The 22,433-nt window shown below is 33.0% G+C and overlaps 2 protein-coding genes across 2 annotated transcripts in view; one reads left to right on the top strand and one right to left on the bottom strand.

Moving 5' to 3' along the window:
- Positions 1-539: 539 nt before the first annotated feature.
- Positions 540-5,765, bottom strand: LOC133631786 (uncharacterized). The gene is made up of 3 exons (XM_062023948.1): positions 5,753-5,765; positions 4,369-4,701; positions 540-823 (listed from the first exon to the last, which is right to left on the bottom strand). Exons 1-3 carry the CDS (start codon positions 5,763-5,765, stop codon positions 540-542), a joined length of 630 nt encoding a protein of 209 aa, XP_061879932.1.
- Positions 5,766-8,860: 3,095 nt separating this feature from the next.
- Positions 8,861-22,433, top strand: part of fbxw8 (F-box and WD repeat domain containing 8) — a 43,665-nt gene continuing 30,092 nt past the window's right edge. The window contains exons 1-6 of the mRNA XM_062025222.1: positions 8,861-9,622; positions 11,577-11,681; positions 11,757-11,921; positions 19,416-19,504; positions 21,353-21,510; positions 21,632-21,828. Coding sequence (XP_061881206.1) covers positions 9,254-9,622; positions 11,577-11,681; positions 11,757-11,921; positions 19,416-19,504; positions 21,353-21,510; positions 21,632-21,828 — 1,083 coding nt within the window. The 5' untranslated portion in view covers positions 8,861-9,253. The remainder of the gene's footprint in view (positions 9,623-11,576; positions 11,682-11,756; positions 11,922-19,415; positions 19,505-21,352; positions 21,511-21,631; positions 21,829-22,433) is intronic.

A 22,433-nucleotide genomic window follows, 5' to 3' on the forward strand; every position in this document is an offset into this window, starting at 1 on the left:
TACTGTTAATTTTGCTGTAAAATTCTGGCGATTTATTTTTATTTTTTACTGTAATATCAACATTTGTTTTTACAGTGCATTACTGTAAATGTAAAAACTTACTGCTGTTATTTTACTGTAAAATTCTGGAAGCTGAGCTGCCAGTTTGTTTGTTTTTACTTTAAGATCGATGGTCGTTGTTTTTACAATGCATTACTGTAAATTAAAAAAACACACTACTTTTATTTTGAAATGTACATTTCCGGCAACTGAACTGCCAGCTTTTTAGGGTCAAATCTACAGTGAATGTTCACAGTGCATTACTGTAAATGGAAGAAGGGTACAGTCAAGTAGTGGCCGTGCATCACTAAGTGTACTTTACAGACTAAGTGTACTTTACAAACTAAGTGTACTTTACAGACTAAGTGTACTTTACAGACTAAGTGTACTTTACAAACTAGGTGTACTTTACAGACTAAGTGTACTTTACAGACTAAGTGTACTTTACAAACTAAGTGTACTTTACAAACTAAATGTACTTTATAAACGCACCAGGGAGTTCATTTCCATGTGAAAAAGGGACGTTCTGTGTCCCTCGCCACATTCAGACGCCATCTTGTCCTCCCAGGATAAGTCAAAGAAAGATGTCTGGTTAAGAGTTCACAGGAGGCGTCCCAATAGCCAGCTTCCCTGGCCAAGCGGGGGGGGGGGGGGGGGGGGGGGGGGGGCGATGACATCACCGATGATGTCATCATGGCCGAGCATCCCTTCAGGTGGACTCCAACGTTCCACTCGTCACAGCAGACGTCTCTCTTACGTCCCCTCGGACTCGCTCTGAAGACGTCTGTGGAGGAGGCAATTATAATAATAATAATAATTCATACTTGTAATTCATAATTATAATTAATATTGAATCATTGTAATTAATCAATTATAATTCAAATCAATACGGTGTAATCTTCTATCAGTCATATTTTGCTGTCACAACAATTATTAAGATGTACATACTTTGCATAGTATTACCATTTATACTTCTAAAAATGACTGTTATATATAGATGTGTGTGTGTGTATATATATATATATATATATATATATATATACTGTGTATATGTATATACATACATACGTATAGTTGTATTTATATATATATATATGTGTGTTTATATGTATGTATAAATATATGTAAATATATATGTGGGTATATATGTATATAAATGTGTGTATATATAAGTGAATATATATATACAGTATGTACTGTATGTATATATGTATGTATTAATATATGTATGTTTGTATATATACACATGTATATATACATATTTATACATACACACAGTATATATGTATGTATATACATATACTGTATGTATGTGTGTATATGTATGTATACATGTGTGTATATCTGTATATAAATGTGTGGATATATATATATATATACACATACTGTATATACAGTGTTTATATATGTATGTATTAATATATGTATGGGCAGTGCGCAATTGCACGGGCGCGCACCTTAGAGGGAACGTTGACCGGGGGCAAGGGTGAAGTGTCCTGCCCAAGTCCATATACAGTATATATATATATTTGGACTGGCTAGTCAAGTGAGAAGCCATCATTCATTCACTCAATTTGTCTTTCCAAATGTAGCACTCATAATTGTAATATTTATACCATTCTTGTCATTTTGGACTTTTTCACAGCATTTGTATTTGCGTTACTATTCAACTACTGTATGGTAATTACCCCCCAAAATATGAGCTTTTTAAATATTTTTGTACTATTTTTGTAAACGTAACACTTGATTTAATAACATGTGCTATCTTATGTTTTCATAATAAAATCCAAGTTTAACAAACATTCAGACTATTTTTACAATATTTTATTTTATATTACATTAACGTTTTTTTATTTTTTATTATTATATATAATCTAATACAGGGGTAACCAACGTGGTGCCCGCGGGCACCAGGTAGCCCGTAAGGACCAGATGAGTAGCCCGCTGGCCTGTTCTAAAAATAGCTCAAATAGCAGCACTTACCAGTGAGCTGCCTCTATTTTTTAAATTGTATTTATTTACTAGCAAGCTGGTCTCGATTTGCCCGACATTTTTAATTCTAAGAGAGACAAAACTCAAATAGAATTTGAAAATCCAAGAAAATATTTGAAAGACTTGGTCTTCACTTGTTTAAATAAATTCATTTATTTTTTTACTTTGCTTCTTATAACTTTCAGAAAGACAATTTTAGAGAAAAAATACAACCTTAAAAATGATTTTAGGATTTTTAAACACATATACCTTTTTACCTTTTAAATTCCTTCCTCTTCTTTCCTGACAATTTAAATCAATGTTCAAGTAAATTTATTTTTTTTATTGTAAAGAATAATACATTTTAATTTAATTCTTCATTTCAGCTTCTGTTTTTTCGACAAAGAATATTTGTGAAATATTTCTTTAAACTTATTATGATTAAAATTCAAAACAAATATTCTGGCAAATCTAGAAAATCTGTAGGATCATATTTAAATCTTATTTCAAAGTCTTTTGAATTTCTTTTAAAGTTTTTGTTCTGGAAAATCTAGAAGAAATAATGATTTGTCTTTGTTAGAAATATAGCTTGGTCCAATTTGTTATATATTCTAACAAAGTGTAGATTGGATTTTAACCTATTTAAAACATGTCATCAAAATTCTAAATTTAATCTTAAATCAGTAAAAATAACTAATGATGTTCCATAAATTCTTTTTTTAATTTTTTCAAAAAGATTCAAATTAGTTAGTTTTTCTCTTCTTTTTTTCGGTTGAATTTTGAATTTTAAAGAGTCGAAATTGAAGATAAACTATGTTTCAAAATTGAATTGTCATTTTTTTCGTGTTTTCTCCTCTTTTAAACCGTTCAATTAAGTGTAAATATCATTAATTATTAATAATAACATAGAGTTAAAGGTAAATTGAGCAAATTGGCTATTTCTGGCAATTTTTTAAGTTTGTATCAAACTGGTAGCCCTTCGCATTAATCACTACCCAAGAAGTAGCTCTTGCTTTCAAAAAGGTTGGTGACCCCTGGTCTAATATGTAATATTATATATATTATATTATTTTGTATTAATGACCATAGCGTTTGGCTTCATTGCAGACTTTATTCTTGCAACATGATGATTTTACTACAACTGTATGATTGACATCATTCACAACTTTTTGTATTATGATGACTTTATTCCCGCACAATTACCACTTTGGTCTCTGAATATGTCCAAATATTAGCAACCTGTTCCTTTTATAACAATAACAATAATCGTGATGCTTTGCGTCATATTAAAAACGCTATGCTTGTAAAATTATCATCATGTTTGCCGTAATGTGACATAAAATGTTACACTTTATTTAATATATAGAATCATATTTGAGGTTTATTGTAATATTTCTATTATTCTTGTCATCTGTTGGCTTTGTAGCTGCATTCAGCTACTGTATGTCATCAAATATTAGGACATTTTTTAATATGACAACGTTATTTTTGTGTAATATTTACTATAATACTTGATCATAATCAATTCAAAATCCACATGAGGTTTTTCAAACTGTTCAGACTACTTTCATAAAATGATCACTTTATTTTCAGAAGGTTTGACTTTATTGACATGATTTTGCAATAATTTGGACTACTGTATGATTAACATAATTTACACATTTTTGCAATATGATGACATATTGTTTTCTGAATATTTCAAAGTATTAGCAACATTTATATATTGTTTTGCTAGATTACATGTTTGGCATTGTATTATGATCTTTTATTTTTGCAATAATATGACAGTTATGTAAAATTGTTACACTTATTATATTAAATATAATGTCAAATTTATTGTAATACTAATATAAGGTCAATATAATGTCAAGTTTCTATTATTTGCGTTGTCATTACGACTATTGTGTGGTACCCCAAAAAATATGAGTTTTTCCACTATTTTTGTAAACTCTTTATTTTCATGTTTACCATAATACTTTATCATAAAGTACATTTTGCTGATAATAGATTTGTCGGATTATATTGCAACATTTATGGGGCTGTCAGAAAATATCATACAATGATTGCTTTATTTTTTTAATTATATATTTTATCATAATATTTTAACTTGATTTTTTTTTTCGGGAACATGAACTCGTCATCAGAGTATATTTCTCATAATTTTACAACACAATTATTAAATACTGTACATATTAATACTTATATAACTCAAAAAAAAGAATCTATTTGTCCATAATTAGCTTTATTCTGTTTATTTCAAATATTATTACAAGGTTCAACGTGTTTATTTTGTCATACAGTAAAAAAAAATGGGAACAGTATTACGTCACGTTGGTGGGTCACGTGACCGGCGCTCACCTGACGGGCCTACAGGCGTCGTCGTCTCGCGAGCAGCAGCAGCAGCAGCGCGTGCACGCGCCTCCACAGGTGGCCCCAGTAGCGGCCGCTGCCCGGCGGCGCGCCCCAGCCTTCGTCCAGGTGGTCCCCGATGAGCCGCAGACGGGCCGCGAGCACCTGGGCCGCGCCGCAGGGAGGCGCGCGCGCGGCGGCGTGCGCGAGCACGAGTGGCGTGGCGGGCCAGCAGCACATCTTCCTCCTCCTCCTCCTCCTCCTCCTCCTCCTCCAAGAAGTAGTTGGTGCTGATGATGCGCGCTCTCTTCTTGTCCTCAAAGCCTCTGTAGTCTCCGCCCACTAATTAACTATTCATTAGGTGACGTCATCTCTTGCCAACCTCAAACAAAACGGCTACCTCCCCTTGATTCGTTTATTCTTTCGTCATTTTCGCTCAACTTCAATCTTGTTAATTTAAATTTACACCCCAGCTGGCAATTGTAGTCATAAAATATTTATTCACCCCTCTGTGGTGACTTTTAGAGAGAAAACTGCACCCGGAACTAATAAGTTCCGGACAATGATTCCCCGCCGAACTATTTATAGTAAAGGACTCGTGTGTTTGTTTTGACTGCATTACTTCCGTCATTTTAGTCTTCTTCGCTGAGGTGTTTTGCCGCTTTTAAACGCACATTAGTGTTCTTTTCAAGATAAAAAAGTACTTATTTTAGATTGTTTTATCGTGTTTCTACACATTATTTGTATGATTCCCCGCCGGACTCTTTATAGTAAAGGACTCGTGTGTTTGTTTTGACTGCATTACTTCCGTCATTTTAGTCTTCTTCGCTGAGGTGTTTTGCCGCTTTTAAACGCACATTAGTGTTCTTTTCAAGATAAAAAAAAGTACTTATTTTAGATTGTTTTATCGTGTTTCTACACATTATTTGTATTTTTTAAGACAACAGTACCTTATTTTAGATTGTGTTCGTAATGTTGCCGCACAAAGGCCGAGGACGAGCTAAATTTCGTCATTTTCGCGGAACTTTAATCTTATTAATTTAAATTTACAATTGTAGTCATAAAATATTTATTCACCCCTCTGTGGTGACTTTTGGAGAGAAAGCTGCACCCGGAAATAATAAGTTCCGGACAATGATTCCCCGCCGGACTCTTTATAGTAAAGGACTCGTGTGTTTGTTTTGACTGCATTACTTCCGTCATTTTAGTCTTCTTCGCTGAGGTGTTTTGCCGCTTTTAAACGCACATTAGTGTTCTTTTCAAGATAAAAAAAAAAAAGTACTTATTTTAGATTGTTTTATCGTGTTTCTACACATTATTTGTATTTTTAAGACAACAGTACCTTATTTTAGATTGTGTTCGTAATGTTGCTGCACAATGGCCGAGGACGAACTTGCTTTCGTCATTTTCGCGGAACTATAATCTTATTAATTTAAATTTACAATTGTTATCATAAAATATTTATTCACTCCTCTGTGGTGACTTTTAGAGAGAAAACTGCACCCGGAACTAATAAGTTCCAGACAATTATTCCCCGCCGGACTCTTTATAGTAAATAACTCGTGTGTTTGACTTTATGGACATGATTTTTGTAATCATTTCGACTACATTTTTTCATTGATTTATTTATTTCAGGCAATTACATAAAGTACAGGTTGACAACACATAATAATATAAATTAATATAGTTCATGATGGTCCAGTTTTGCCTGAAAGGGAGTGGGAAGAAGATCATTTATTTAATCCCACCCCCAGTTCTGATACTACTGTATCATTTAATCATCTACACCTTTTTTCTTGCAATATGATGACGACTTTATCCTCACAAAATGACCATATCGTTTTCTGAAAAGTTCTAAATATTAGCAACATTTAGATTTTATTTTGCTAAATTGTGTTTTGTAACATATTACAACTTTATGCTGGTAAAATTACCTTTTTTTTCTTTTTTGCAATAATATGACAGTTATCGTGTAAAATTGTTACACTTATGAAACACAAAGTCAAGTTTATTGTAATACTAATTTGTATTATTTGCGTTATCATTACGACTATTGTGTGGCACCAAAAAATATGAGTTGTTCCACTATTTTTGTAAACAAAACTCTTTATTGTCATGTTTACTATAATACTTTATCATAACCAACTGCTGTTGATTTGTTTATTCTTTCGTCATTTTCGCGGAACTTTAATCTTATTCATTTAAATTTACACCCCGGCTGGCAATTGTAGTCATAAAATATTTATTCACCCCTCTGTGGTGACTTTTGGAGAGAAAGCTGCACCCGGAACTAATAAGTTCCAGACAGTTATTCCCCGCCGGACTCTTTATAGTAAATAACTCGTGTGTTTTGACTTTATGGACATGATTTTTGTAATCATTTCGACTACATTTTTTCATTTTTTTCATTGATTTATTTATTTCAGGCAATGACATAAAGTACAAGTTGACAACACATAATAATATAAATTAATATAGTTCATGATGGTCCAGTTTTGCCTGAAAGGGAGTGGGAAGAAGATCATTTATTTAATCCCACCCCCAGTTCTGATACTACTGTATCATTTAATCATCTACACCTTTTTTTCTTGCAATATGATGACGACTTTATCTTCTTAAAATGACCATATTGTTTTCTGAATATTTCAAAATATTAGCAACATTTAGATTTTATTTTGCTAAATTGTGTTTGGCATCAAATTACGACTTTATGCGGGTAAAATTACCTTTTTTTTTTTCATCTTTTTTTTTGTGTGCAATAATATGACAGTTATCGTGTAAAATTGTTACACTTAAAATATGAAACACAAAGTCAAGTTTATTGTAATATTAATTTGTATTATTTGCGTTATCATTACGACTATTGTGTGGCACCAAAAAATAAGTTCCAGACAATGATTCCCCGCCGGACTCTTTATAGTAAATAACTCGTGTGTTTGACTTTATGGACATGATTTTTGTAATCATTTCGACTACTGTATGATTTAATCATTTACACCTTTTTTTTTGCCATATGATGACGACTTTATCCTCACAAAATGACCATATTGTTTTCTGAAAATTTCTAAATAATAGCAACATTTAGATTTTATTTTGCTAAATTGTGTTTGGCATCAAATTACGACTTTATGCGGGTAAAATTACCTTTTTTTTCTTTTTTGCAATAATATGACAGTTATCGTGTAAAATTATTACACTTATGAAACACAAAGTCAAGTTTATTGTAATATTAATTTGTATTATTTGCGTTATCATTACGACTATTGTGTGGCACCAAAAAATATGAGTTGTTCCACTATTTTTGTAAACAAAACTCTTTATTGTCATGTTTACTATAACACTTTATCATAACCAACTGCTGTTGATTTGTTTATTCTTTCGTCATTTTTGCGGAACTTTAATCTTATTCATTTAAATTTACACCCCGGCTGGCAATTGTAGTCATAAAATATTTATTCACCCCTCTGTGGTGACTTTTAGAGAGAAAGCTGCACCCGGAACTAATAAGTTCCAGACAGTTATTCCCCGCCGGACTCTTTATAGTAAATAACTCGTGTGTTTGACTTTATGGACATGATTTTTGTAATCATTTCGACTACATTTTTTCATTGATTTATTTATTTCAGGCAATGACATAAAGTACAGGTTGACAACACATAATAATATAAATTAATATAGTTCATGATGGTCCAGTTTTGCCTGAAAGGGAGTGGGAAGAAGATCATTTATTTAATCCCACCCCCAGTTCTGATACTACTGTATCATTTAATCATTTACACCTTTGTTTTTGCAATATGATGACGACTTTATCCTCACAAGATGACCATATTGTTTTCTGAAAAGTTCTAAATGTTAGCAACATTTAGATTTTATTTTGCTAAATTGTGTTTGGCATCATATTACGACTTTATGCGGGTAAAATTACCTTTTTTTTCTTTTTTGCAATAATATGACAGTTATCGTGTACAATTATTACACTTATGAAACACAAAGTCAAGTTTATTGTAATATTAATTTGTATTATTTGCGTTATCATTACGACTATTGTGTGGCACCAAAAAATATGAGTTGTTCCACTATTTTTGTAAACAAAACTCTTTATTGTCATGTTTACTATAATACTTTATCATAACCAACTGCTGTTGATTAGTTTATTCTTTCGTCATTTTCGCGGAACTTTAATCTTATTCATTTAAATTTACACCCCGGCTGGCAATTGTAGTCATAAAATATTTATTCACCCCTCTGTGGTGACTTTTGGAGAGAAAGCTGCACCCGGAACTAATAAGTTCCAGACAGTTATTCCCCGCCGGACTCTTTATAGTAAATAACTCGTGTGTTTGACTTTATGGACATGATTTTTGTAATCATTTCATCATTTACACCTTTTTTTGTCATATGATGACGACTTTATCCTCACAAAATGACCATATTGTTTTCTGAAAATTTGTAAATATTAGCAACATTTAGATTTTATTTTGCTAAATTGTGTTTTGTAACATATTACAACTTTATGCTGGTAAAATGACCTTTTTTTCTTCTTTTTTTTCTCAATAATATGACAGTTATCGTGTAAAATTATTACACTTATGAAACACAAAGTCAAGTTTATTGTAATATTAATTTGTATTATTTGCGTCACAAAATAAGTTCCGGACAATGTTTCCCCGTCGGACTCTTTATAGTAAAGGACTCGTGTGTTTGTTTTGACTGCATTACTTCCGTCATTTTAGTCTTCTTCGCTGAGGTGTTTTACCGCTTTTAAACGCACATTAGTGTTCTTTTCAAGACAATAGTACTTATTTTAGTTTGTTTTATCATGTTTCTACATATTATTTGTCTTTTTAAGACAACAGTCACTTATTTTAGATCGTGTTCATAATGCTGGGACACAATGGCCGAGGACGAGCTTGCTGCGTTCAGGGACCATTGGAGACGTGAGTTGTGGAGTCAAAAAGAGTCCAGTCCCAGGAGCGATCCTGGTCCGAGTCCCTCCTCCAGAGAGAACCGCTCCGAAGACGGCACAAGTAGGTCAGAGGAGCCGGGCGGGAGGTGTTCGCATGTGGAGCCCGGCTATGTGTCCATCGCCCGGGGGCTGCTGGACGGCAGGACGAGCCCCCTGCTGGGCAGACTGCAGGAAGAAAGAAGCCGGAGGAAAAGGCAGTACCGGCACGTGACTGCGACCTGCAGAGAATCCTTCAAGCATCCCCACAGGAAGGTGAAGAAGGACGAACAACTGGTGGATCAACTCATTCAGGATCTGGTAAGATGGGCCCTTCAAATCAATCAATCAAGGTTGACTTCTATAGCCCTAAATCACGAGTGTCTCAAAGGGCTGCACAAGCCACAACCACATCCTGGGCTCAGATCCCACATCAGGGCAAGGAAAAACTCAACCCAATGGGATAACAATGAGAAACCTTGGAGGGGACCCCCCTGGGCGACCTGTGCAAGTGTGAGAGTCCAGTCCATAGTGGATCTAACATAATAGTGAGAGTCCAGTCCATAGTGGATCGAACATAATAGTGAGAGTCCAGTCCATAGTGGATCTAACATAATAGTGAGAGTCCAGTCCATAGTGGATCTAACATAATAGTGAGAGAGTCCAGTCCATAGTGGATCTAACATAATAGTGTGAGAGTCCAGTCCATAGTGGATCGAACATAATAGTGAAAGTCCAGTCCATAGTGGATCTAACATAATAGTGTGAGAGTTCAGTCCATAGTGGATCTAACATAATAGTGTGAGAGTCCAGTCCATAGTGGATCCAACATAATAGTGAGAGTCCAGTCCATAGTGGATCTAACATAATAGTGTGAGAGTTCAGTCCATAGTGGATCTAACATAATAGTGTGAGAGTCCAGTCCATAGTGGATCTAACATAATAGTGTGAGAGTCCAGTCCATAGTGGATCTAACATAATAGTGTGAGAGTCCAGTCCATAGTGGATCTAACATAATAGTGAGAGTCCAGTCCATAGTGGATCTAACATAATAGTGAGAGTCCAGTCCATAGTGGATCTAACATAATAGTGAGAGTCCAGTCCATAGTGGATTTAACATAATAGTGTGAGAGTCCAGTCCATAGTGGATCCAACATAATAGTGAGAGTCCAGTCCATAGTGGATCTAACATAATAGTGAGAGTCCAGTCCATAGTGGATCTAACCTAATAGTGAGAGTCCAGTCCATAGTGGATCTAACATAATAGTGAGAGTCCAGTCCATAGTGGATCTATCATAATAGTGTGAGAGTCCAGTCCATATTGGATCTAACATAATAGTGAGAGAGTCCAGTCCATAGTGGATCTAACATAATAGTGTGAGAGTCCAGTCCATAGTGGATCTAACATAATAGTGTGAGAGTCCAGTCCATAGTGGATCTAACATAATAGTGTGAGAGTCCAGTCCATAGTGGATCTAACATAATAGTGAGAGTCCAGTCCATAGTGGATCTAACATAATAGTGTGAGAGTCCAGTCCATAGTGGATCTAACATAATAGTGTGAGAGTCCAGTCCATAGTGGATCTAACATAATAGTGTGAGAGTCCAGTCCATAGTGGATCCAACATAATAGTGAGAGTCCAGTCCATAGTGGATCTAACATAATAGTGAGAGTCCAGTCCATAGTGGATCTAACCTAATAGTGAGAGTCCAGTCCATAGTGGATCTAACATAATAGTGAGAGTCCAGTCCATAGTGGATCTAACATAATAGTGAGAGTCCAGTCCAACATACTTTTTGACAATGTTTAATCAATGTCGGGTTGTGATGTTGATTTGACCGTTGAATTTTGGTCATTTCCCAACCAACAAGGTGCATCCAACATTAGACATCAACGTTGTCTCAATTTACAAATACAACTACTTTGCAACGTTGTATCAATGTCTTGTGCCTGCTGGTCAACATTCAGAAAAAGACAGTTTTTCATTTTTGAAACCTTTATTCCACTTAACCTATAGAAGACATTAGTCCTGGTCCAGATTTAAAATGGATTTTGATGAGTCTTAAACTACTGTGGGATATTTCATCCAGATTTGACAACCTTAAAAAGTGTTAAATGTGTCTATTATACTTTCACAATTTTTTGTCTCATTGTTATTATTTTTTTGTCTTTATTTTGCACCAAAGATAAAACGATGGTAACATTTCAAGTCAAAAGTACCGAGCACACTTCATGCTTGTCATGTAAAAAGTTCTCCATCACACATTTTGTCAGAATGAGGCCAACGACGTTCCTTTCTTTGACATGGAGCTGCCGTACGAGTTGGCCTTGAAGATATTCCGATACCTCAACTCTGTCCAGCTCGGCCGCTGTGCCCAGGTAGGTCCACCTTTGCACGCCTACTTCCTGTTCCTGTCTACGCCTTCTGACGGCCGCCCTCTCCTCCCCTTGCAGGTGAGCAGGGTGTGGCGGGTCCTGGCCGAGGACAACGTCCTGTGGTTCAGGATGTGCGTGGCGGAGGGCTACCACCACGGCGCCGCCGTGTGGGACTCCCCCTGCTGGAAGAGCACGCTGCGAGACTGCCGCAACGCCGCCAAGAGCGTGCGCTCCAACTGGAAGGTAAGAAGCTTTCACATCACAGTCTGGTTCTGCCTTGAAATGATCCGTTCCAGCCTCAAACTGTCACCCTTGTGTGTTTATTTAGTATGTCAGGGTTATCATTAATATGGCGGTATTGGCATCATGTATTTATACACACACGGAAATATTTTAACCAAGATTTATGAAAATAATAATCATAATAATAAATTGACTCACCCTTTCTTGACAGAAGAAATATGAAATATTGTTTTGGATTTTTCAGAGCCATATTTTTTTTTTGAGTGTTTAAACATGAATTTTTTCCCATTTTAATTCAAACTGCTACTACTAACCCTCAGAAGTTTTCACAAAGTTATCATTAATAACGTTTATCGTAAAAATGATCGGGATCATTAAAAGTTTTGTCAAAATCTACCCAAAACATTTTGAACTATTTTGCGAATTAAGTAACGAACAAACGACAGATTTTATTGTGTCTTGTATTAATATTAGCATTTAGGCTAGCTAATGTTAGCGGGCTAGTCGTAGTTGGTTCGTGAGTTAATCAAAGTGTGACTATCAATAACAGTTTTTTGATCATTCTAATTTAAAACGCTACTACTAACCCTCAGATGTTTTAACAAGGTTATCGTTAATAACGTTTATCGTTACATTGGTAGTGGGTAGAGGAGGGGCTGCTAACATACACACACAAGTAGAGCCTCGTAACGTAAATGTAAGGTAACGTAAAAATGATCGGGATCATCAAAAGTTTTGTCGAAATCTACCCAGAACACTTTAAACTATTTTGTTAATTAAGTAACTTACAAACGACGGATTTCATTGCGTCTTGAATTAATGTTAGCATTTAGGCTAGAAAATACTAGCATATTTTTGTGAAAGAGGTGAATATTTGTGTGGAAACAGTTGTGTATTTGCAAGTAAATAGTAGTGTACTTTTGCAAAAAAAATTGAATATTTGTGAGAAAATACTAGTATAATTTTGTGAAAGTGGTGAATATTTGTGTGAAAACAGTTGTATATTTGAGAGTAAATAATACTATGCTTTTGTTAAAAAAACGTTTAATATTTGTGAGAAAATAATATTGTATTATGGTGAAAAAAAGTTGAATATTTGTGTGAAAACAGTTGTACAATTGCAAGTAAATAGTAGTGTACTTTTGCAAAAAAAAATTAAATATTTGTGAGAAAATACGAGCATATTTTTACAAAAAAGGGTGAATATTTGTGTGAAAACAGTTGTATATTTGCAAGTCAATAGTAGTGTTCTTTTGCAAAAAAAAATTAATATTTGTGAGAAAATACTAGTATATTTTTGTGAAAGAGGTGAATATTTGTGTGAAAACAGTTGTATATTTGAGAGTAAATAATACTATATTTTTGTTAAAAAAAAGTTTAATATTTGTGAGAAAATAATAGTATATTTTTGTGAAAAAAGGTGAAAATTTGTGTGAAAATAGTTGTGTATTTGCAAGTAAATAGTAGTGTACTTTTGCAAAAAAATTAAATATTTGTGAGAAAATACTAGTATAATTTTGTGAAAGAGGTGAATATTTGTGTGAAAACAGTTATATATTTGAGAGTAAATAATACTATACTTTTGTTAAAAAAAGTTTAATATTTGTGAGAAAATAATATTGTATTTTGTTGAAAAAAGGTGAATATTTGTGTGAAAACAGTTGTACATTTGCAAGTAAATAGTAGTGTACTTTTGCAAAAAAAATTAAATATTTGTGAGAAAATACGAGCATATTTTTACGAAAAAGGGTGAATATTTGTGTGAAAACAGTTGTATATTTGCAAGTAAATAGTAGTGTACTTTTGCAAAAAAAAATTAACATTTGTGAGAAAATACTACTATATTTTTGTGAAAGAGGTGAATATTTGTGTGAAAACAGTTGTATATTTGAGAGTAAAAAATACTATATTTTTGTTAAAAAAAAGTTTAATATTTGTGAGAAAATAATAGTATATTTTTGTGAAAAAAGGTGAAAATTTGTGTGAAAATAGTTGTGTATTTGCAAGTAAATAGTAGTGTACTTTTGCGAAAAAAATTAAATATTTCTGAGAAAATACCAGCATATTTTTGTGAAAAAAGGTGAATATTTGTGTGAAAACAGTTGTGTATTTGCAAGTAAATAGTAGTGTACTTTTGCAAAAAAACAAAAAAATTTTGTGAGAAAATACTAGTATATTTTGTGAAAGAGGTGAATATTTGTGTGAAAACAGTTGTGTATTTGCAAGCAAATAGTAGTGTACTTTTGCGAAAAAAATTAAATATTTCTGAGAAAATACCAGCATATTTTTGTGAAAAAAGGTGAATATTTGTGTGGAAACAGTTGTGTCTTTGCAAGTAAATAGTAGTGTACTTTTGCAAAAAAAAATTAAATATTTGTGAGAAAATACTAGTATAATTTTGTGAAAGAGGTGAATATTTGTGTGAAAACAGTTGTATATTTGAGAGTAAATAATACTATATTTTTGTTTAAAAAAAGTTTAATATTTGTGAGAAAATAATAGTATATTTTTGTGAAAAAAGGTGAATATTTGTGTGAAAATAGTTGTGTATTTGCAAGTAAATAGTAGTGTACTTTTGCGGAAAAAAATTAAATATTTGTGAGAAAATACCAGCATATTTTTGTGAAAAAAGGTGAATATTTGTGTGGAAACAGTTGTGTATTTGCAAGTAAATAGTAGTGTACTTTTGCAAAAAAAATTAAATATTTGTGAGAAAATACTAGTATATTTTTGTAAAAGAGGTGAATATTTGTGTGAAAACAGTTGTATATTTGAGAGTAAATAATACTATATTTTTGTTAAAGAAAGTTTAATATTTGTGAGAAAATAATAGTATATTTTTGTGAAAAAAGGTGAATATTTGTGTGAAAATAGTTGTGTATTTGCAAGTAAATAGTAGTGTACTTTTGCGAAAAAAAATTAAACATTCGTGAGAAAATACGAGCATATTTTTGTGAAAAAAGGTGAATATTTGTGTGGAAACAGTTGTGTATTTGCAAGTAAATAGTAGTGTACTTTTGCAAAAAAAAAATTAATATTTGTGAGAAAATACTAGTATATTTTTGTGAAAGAGGTGAATATTTGTGTGAAAACAGTTGTATATTTGAGAGTAAATAATACTATATTTTTGTTTAATATTTGTGAGAAAATAATAGTATATTTTTGTGAAAGAAGGTGAATATTTGTGTGAAAATAGTTGTGTATTTGCAAGTAAATAGTAGTGTACTTTTGCGGAAAAAAATGAAATATTTGTGAGAAAATACTAGCATATTTTTGTGAAAAAAGGTGAATATTTGTGTGGAAACAGTTGTGTATTTGCTAGTAAAAAGTAGTGTACTTTTGCAAAAAAAATTAAATATTTGTGAGAAAATACTAGTATAATTTTGTGAAAGAGGTGAATATTTGTGTGGAAACAGTTGTGTATTTGCAAGTAAATAGTGTACTTTTGCAAAAAAATTAGATATTTGTGAGAAAATACTAGTATATTTTTGTGAAAAAGGTGAATATTTGTGTGAAAACAGTTGTATATTTGAGAGTAAATAATACTATGCTTTTGTTAAAAAAAAGTTTAATATTTGTGAGAAAGTAATAGTATATTTTTGTGAAAAAAGGTGAATATTTGTGTGAAAATAGTTGTGTATTTGCAAGTAAATAGTAGTGTACTTTTGCGAAAAAAAATTAAACATTCGTGAGAAAATACGAGCATATTTTTGTGAAAAAAGGTGAATATTTGTGTGGAAACAGTTGTGTATTTGCAAGTAAATAGTAGTGTACTTTTGCAAAAAAAAAATTAATATTTGTGAGAAAATACTAGTATGTTTTTGTGAAAGAGGTGAATATTTGTGTGAAAACAGTTGTATATTTGAGAGTAAATAATACTATATTTTTGTTTAATATTTGTGAGAAAATAATAGTATATTTTTGTGAAAAAAGGGGAAAATTTGTGTGAAAATAGTTGTGTATTTGCAAGTAAATAGTAGTGTACTTTTGCGAAAAAAATTAAATATTTCTGAGAAAATACCAGCATATTTTTGTGAAAAAATGTGAATATTTCTGTGAAAACAGTTGTGTATTTGCAAGTAAATAGTAGTGTTCTTTTGCAAAAAAAATTAAATATTTGTGAGAAAATACTAGTATATTTTTGTGAAAGAGGTGAATATTTGTGTGAAAACAGTTGTATATTTGAGAGTAAATAATACTATACTTTTGTTAAAAAAAAGTTAAATATCTGTGAGAAAATAATAGTATATTTTTGTGAAAAAAAGTGAAACTTTGTGTGAAAATAGTCGTGTATTTGCAAGTAAATAGTAGTGTACTTTTGCGAGAAAAAATTAAACATTTGTGAGAAAATACGAGCATATTTTTGTGAAAAAAGGTGAATATTTGTGTGGAAACAGTTGTGTATTTGCAAGTAAATAGTAGTGTACTTTTGCAAAAAAAAAAAATTAATATTTGTGAGAAAATACTAGTATATTTTTGTGAAAGAGGTGAATATTTGTGTGAAAACAGTTATATATTTGAGAGTAAATAATACTATATTTTTGTTTAAAAAAAGTTTAATATTTGTGAGAAAATAATAGTATATTTTTGTGAAAAAAGGTGAAAATTTGTGTGAGAATAGTTATACATTTGCAAGTAAATAGTAGTGTACTTTTGCGAAAAAAATTACATATTTGTGAGAAAATACGAGCATATTTTTGTGAAAAAAGGTGAATATTTCTGTGGAAACAGTTGTATATTTGCAAGTAAATAGTAGTGTACTTTTGCAAAAAAAAAAAAAATATTTGTGAGAAAATACTAGTATATTTTTGTGAAAGAGGTGAATATTTGTGTGAAAACAGTTGTATATTTGCAAGTAAATAATAGTGTACTTTTGAAAAAAAAATTAAATATTTGTGAGAAGATACTAGTATAATTTTGTGAAAGAGGTGAATATTTGTGTGAAAACAGTTATATATTTGAGAGTAAATAATACTATATTTTTGTTAAAAAAAAGTTTAATATTTGTGAGAAAATAATAGTATATTTTTGTGAAAAAAGGTGAAACTTTGTGTGAAAATAGTTGTGTATTTGCAAGTAAATAGTAGTGTACTTTTGCAAAAAAAAAAAAATATTTGTGAGAAAATACTAGTATATTTTTGTGAAAGAGGTGAATATTTGTGTGAAAACAGTTGTATATTTGAGAGTAAATAATACTATACTTTTGTTAAAAAAAAGTTTAATATTTGTGAGAAAATAATATTGTATTTTGGTGAAAAAAGTTGAATATTTGTGTGAAAACAGTTGTATATTTGCAAGTAAATAGTAGTGTACTTTTGCAAAAAAAAAATTTATATTTGTGAGAAAATACTAGTATATTTTTGTGAAAGAGGTGAATATTTGTGTGAAAACAGTTGTATATTTGAGAGTAAATAATAATATATTTTTGTTAAAAAAAAGTTTAATATTTGTGAGAAAATAATAGTATATTTTTGTGAAAAAAGGTGAAAATTTGTGTGAAAATAGTTGTGTATTTGCAAGTAAATAGTAGTGTACTTTTGCGAAAAAAATTAAATATTTGTGAGAAAGTACTAGTATATTTTTGTGAAAGAGGTGAATATTTGTGTGAAAACAGTTGTATATTTGAGAGTAAATAATACTATGCTTTTGTTAAAAAAAAGTTTAATATTTGTGAGAAAATACTAGTATATTTTTGTGAAAAAAGGTGAATATTTGTGTGAAAACAGTTGTGTATTTGCAAGTAAATAGTAGTGTACTTTTGCAAAAAAAAAAAAATATTTGTGAGAAAATACTAGTATATTTTTGTGAAAGAGGTGAATATTTGTGTGAAAACAGTTGTATATTTGAGAGTAAATATTACTGTACTTTTGTTAAAAAAAAGTTTAATATTTGTGAGAAAATACTAGTATATTTTTGTGAAAAAAGGTGAATATTTGTGTGAAAACAGTTGTGTATTTGCAAGTAAATAGTAGTGTTGTTTTGCAAAAAAAATTAAATATTTGTGAGAAAATACTAGTATATTTTTGTGAAAGAGGTGAATATTTGTGTGAAAACAGTTGTATATTTGCAAGTAAATAATAGTGTACTTTTGAAAAAATTTTTTAATATTTGTGAGAAGATACTAGTATAATTTTGTGAAAGAGGTGAATATTTGTGTGAAAACAGTTGTATATTTGAGAGTAAATAATACTATACTTTTGTTAAAAAAAAGTTTAATATTTGTGAGAAAATACTAGCATATTTTTGTGAAAAAAGGTGAAAATTTGTGTGAAAATAGTTGTGTATTTGCAAGTAAATAGTAGTGTACTTTTGTGAAAAAAATTAAATATTTCTGAGAAAATACCAGCATATTTTTGTGAAAAAAGGTGAATATTTGTGTGAAAACAGTTGTGTATTTGCAAGTAAATAGTAGTGTTCTTTTGCAAAAAAAAATTTAATATTTGTGAGAAAATACTAGTATATTTTTGTGAAAGAGGTGAATATTTGTGTGAAAACAGTTGTATATTTGAGAGTAAATAATACTATACTTTTGTTAAAAAAGTTTAATATTTGTGAGAAAATAATATTGTATTTTGTTGAAAAAAGTTGAATATTTGTGTGAAAACAGTTGTACATTTGCAAGTAAATAGTAGTGTACTTTTGCAAAAAAAATTTAAATATTTGTGAGAAAATACGAGCATATTTTTGTGAAAAAAGGTGAATATTTGTGTGAAAACAGTTGTGTATTTGCAAGTAAATAGTAGTGTTCTTTTGCAAAAAAAAAATTAAATATTTGTGAGAAAATACTAGTATATTTTTGTGAAAGAGGTGAATATTTGTGTGAAAACAGTTGTATATTTGAGAGTAAATAATACTATACTTTTGTTAAAAAAAGTTAAATATCTGTGAGAAAATAATAGTATATTTTTGTGAAAAAAGGTGAATATTTGTGTGAAAACAGTTGTATATTTGTGTGAAAACAGTTGTATATTTGAGAGTAAATAATAGTGTATTTTTGTGAAAAAAGGTGAGTATTTGTGTGAAAACAGTTGTACATTTGTGCATAAATAGTACCGGTAGTATACTGTTGTTAAAAAAAGTTAAATATTTGTTAAAAAATACTAGTATATTTTTATGAAAAATGGTGAATATTTGAGTGAAAAAAGCTGTGACCCATCCCCTTGTTTACCCCCTGGGAGGTGAGGGGAGCAGTGAGCAGCAGCGGTGGCCACGCTCGGGAATCATTTTGGTGATTTAACCCCCAATTCCAACCCTTGATGCTGAGTGCCATGAAAACATGCTTCTATAGTTAATAATAACATTAATATTAATATATTGATAATAACATTAATATTGATATATTGATAATAACATTAATATTGATATATTGATAATAACATTAATATTGATATATTGATAATAACATTAATATTGACATATTGATAATAACATTAAGCAAGCTGCTAGTTTTAGTCACTTTTTGGCCCGAGCTGAAAGTCCAAGTTTTTGTTCCAGAACCGTGTTGGATGCATCAGTCAGCTGCAGCTGGAGCTGGGTAAGGTGCTGTGTGACGTCAGCTCCTGCGACAACTACGTCCTGGCGGGGTGAGTTGAGGGCCCAATGTCGGTCTACTTTTTTCCCTACGCTTTGAACCCAGCGGCTTGTAAAACAATGCAGCTAATTTGTGGATTTTTTTCCCTCGCCGACGGCCGTCAAGCAAACGAATGCAAACGCACCTAAATGGTGTGTTATGGCGCCATCTTTTGGCCGAGTTGGGTCACTGCATGTGCAGCAGGGTGAACCTGCGAGTGTTTCCTGCTGTTTAAAGCTTTGAACCGGAAGTAGAAGTCTTATAATCGTCCATAGGGTCTTATTTACATGTGTGACATCTGTAGGAGTGTTTTCATGCATATTTGTAACTGCTATCGTGATGTTTTAAGCTAGCGTCGTTAGCATTAGCTAATATGCTAACACGTTTACGAGCGTCTTTGTCAGTATTATTATTATTAATTCACAATGACATTCTTTTTGTATTGTAAGCTCACCAAAACGTCACCGTGGAGTTATTGAGTCTGTTTAGCTGATTCTGTTTTGTTCGATCAGCCGTTTTACTGCCGTGTCACAGACACCCTTTGGAAACAGTTAAGCTACGTAAGTTAACATTATGAAATATTTTTGTGTAAATAACTCATTTCACAATCTGCGGTTTATAGTCTGGTGCAGCTACTTAGGGTTGTCCCGATACCAATATTTGCGTATTTTCGATACTTTTTGATACTTTTCTAAATAAAGGGGACCACAAAAAAATGTCATTATTGTCTTTATTTGAACAAAAAAAATTTGTGTACATGAAACATATGTTTATTATTGTAATTTAGTCCTTAAATAAAATAGTGAACATACTAGACAACTTGTCTTTTAGTAGTAAGTAAACAAACAAAGACTCCTAATTAGTCTATGCAGTAACATATTGTGTCATTTATACACCTAGTATTTTGTACACATTATGAGGGACAAACTGTAAAAATGGATTATTCATCTACTTAACTGTTAATATCTGCTTATTTTCTGTTTTAACATGTTCTATCTACACTTCTGTTCAAATGTAATAATCACGTATTATTCTCTTCTTTGATACTTTACATTAGTTTTGGATGATACCACAAATTTAGGTATCGATCGGATACCAAGTAGTTACAGGATCGTACATTGGTGTGTGCAGGGACGTATTTACTGAGTTTATAAACATAATATAAATTAAAAATATATATATATATTTTTTTGTGATGCTAAAAAATATCAATGTAATCATAGTAGTATCAACTAGATACGCTATTGTACTTGGTATCATTACAGTGGATGTCAGGTGTAGATCCACCCATGGCGTTTGTTTACATTGTGACGCCGGTGAGCTACGGTGTGTAGTGAAGCATGTTTAGCTATTCCTTGTCCTCCAGTGATAATGGTACTTGTAAAAAAACTTACTTTATTTGTTGCCACGGAGACGAGGATTAGTGATTTAGAAGTAGCTAAAACACTGCCGACTGCAGATTGATGTTAGCCATGTCTTAAAGCAGCTCTTCCTGAGGGTGTTTCAGTGTTATAACTTCACCTTTATCTTTACTTTTTACACCAAAATGCGTCCATTCTCCCTTTTCTGTCTACGGCTTGTAAGTACTCTGTGTGTGTGCGCTGCCGAACATGCTCCTCTGCTCGTAAAACCAGCAATGTCACGACGTGGAAAAAAAAAAAAAAAAGGGGGAACCGGTACTTTTCAAACAGAGTATAGTACCATTTTTGATTGATTAGTACCGCGATACTGTACTAGTACTGGTGTACCGTACAACCCTAATATGGGTGTGCTCTATAGTCCGGAAAAGTCGCTACTTCCTGTTTGTTTGTTTTTGGAGTGTTTACAAGTCAGGGTTAAAACTTGGTGATGTTTCTGCCAGCTACTCGTCCGGGGACGTGAGGCTGTGGGACACGCTGCACTGGGACCTGCCGGCCTGCCACCTCAAGTCCAACCAGCTGTCGGCGCACTCGGAACCCAGACCGCACGTCAGCCACGTGCAGGTCAGCGCCAGCGTGGCGGCGGCCGCCTACCGCGACGGTACGTGCCTCGGTGTGGCGCTCGCAGCACGGTTCATGTATAGTAATGATGCGTTAAAAAGCAACAACGTTAGCGGGTCGCCTACAGCCGCAGCTGTTCATTTTTTTTCCCCCCGGTGCAGGTTGTGTGGACGTGTGGAGCACAGAGACGGGCGGGGAGCCCATTTACCACTACCAGACGGCGGAGAGGGACCGGGTCTTGGCTTTGAGCCCGGATGGATCCATCCTGGTTTCTGCCGGCGGGGCCGAGGTCCGGCTGGACGGCGCTGACCACCACGGCCTGTGGAGGACGCTCGGCCTGACTCGGCTGCCCAAGACTGTGAGTTGGTGGACACGTTGAATATGTCTCGAGGGACAACGTCAAGGTACATGAAGCGCAGCTTTCTGGTGCCGGCAGCACTCGTGCAGCCCCAGACCATGATGCCATCACCACCGTGCTTAACTGCAGGCAAGGCACAATTATTTTGCCTCAGACTTGAGGCGGAGTTCATTTTTCCCTTCAAAGAACCGCAGTTCACTCCGTGCCGGCAGCACTCGTGCAGCCCCAGACCATGATGCCATCACCACCGTGCTTAACTGCAGGCAAGGCACAATTATTTTGCTTCAGACTTGAGGCGGAGTTCATTTTTCCCTTCAAAGAACCGCAGTACACTCCGTGCCGGCAGCACTCGTGCAGCCCCAGACCATAATGCCATCACCACCGTGCTTAATTGTAGGCAAGGCACAATTATTTTGCTTCAGACTTGAGGAAGAGTTCATTTTTCCCTTCAAAGAACCGCAGTTCACTCCGTGCCGGCAGCACTCGTGCAGCCCCAGACCATGATGCCATCACCACCGTGCTTAACTGCAGGCAAGGCACAATTATTTTGCTTCAGACTTGAGGCGGAGTTCATTTTTCCCTTCAAAGAACCGCAGCTCACTCCG

The sequence above is a fragment of the Entelurus aequoreus genome, linkage group LG17, assembly GCF_033978785.1.
Source record: "Entelurus aequoreus isolate RoL-2023_Sb linkage group LG17, RoL_Eaeq_v1.1, whole genome shotgun sequence".
Lineage (NCBI taxonomy): Eukaryota > Metazoa > Chordata > Actinopteri > Syngnathiformes > Syngnathidae > Entelurus > Entelurus aequoreus.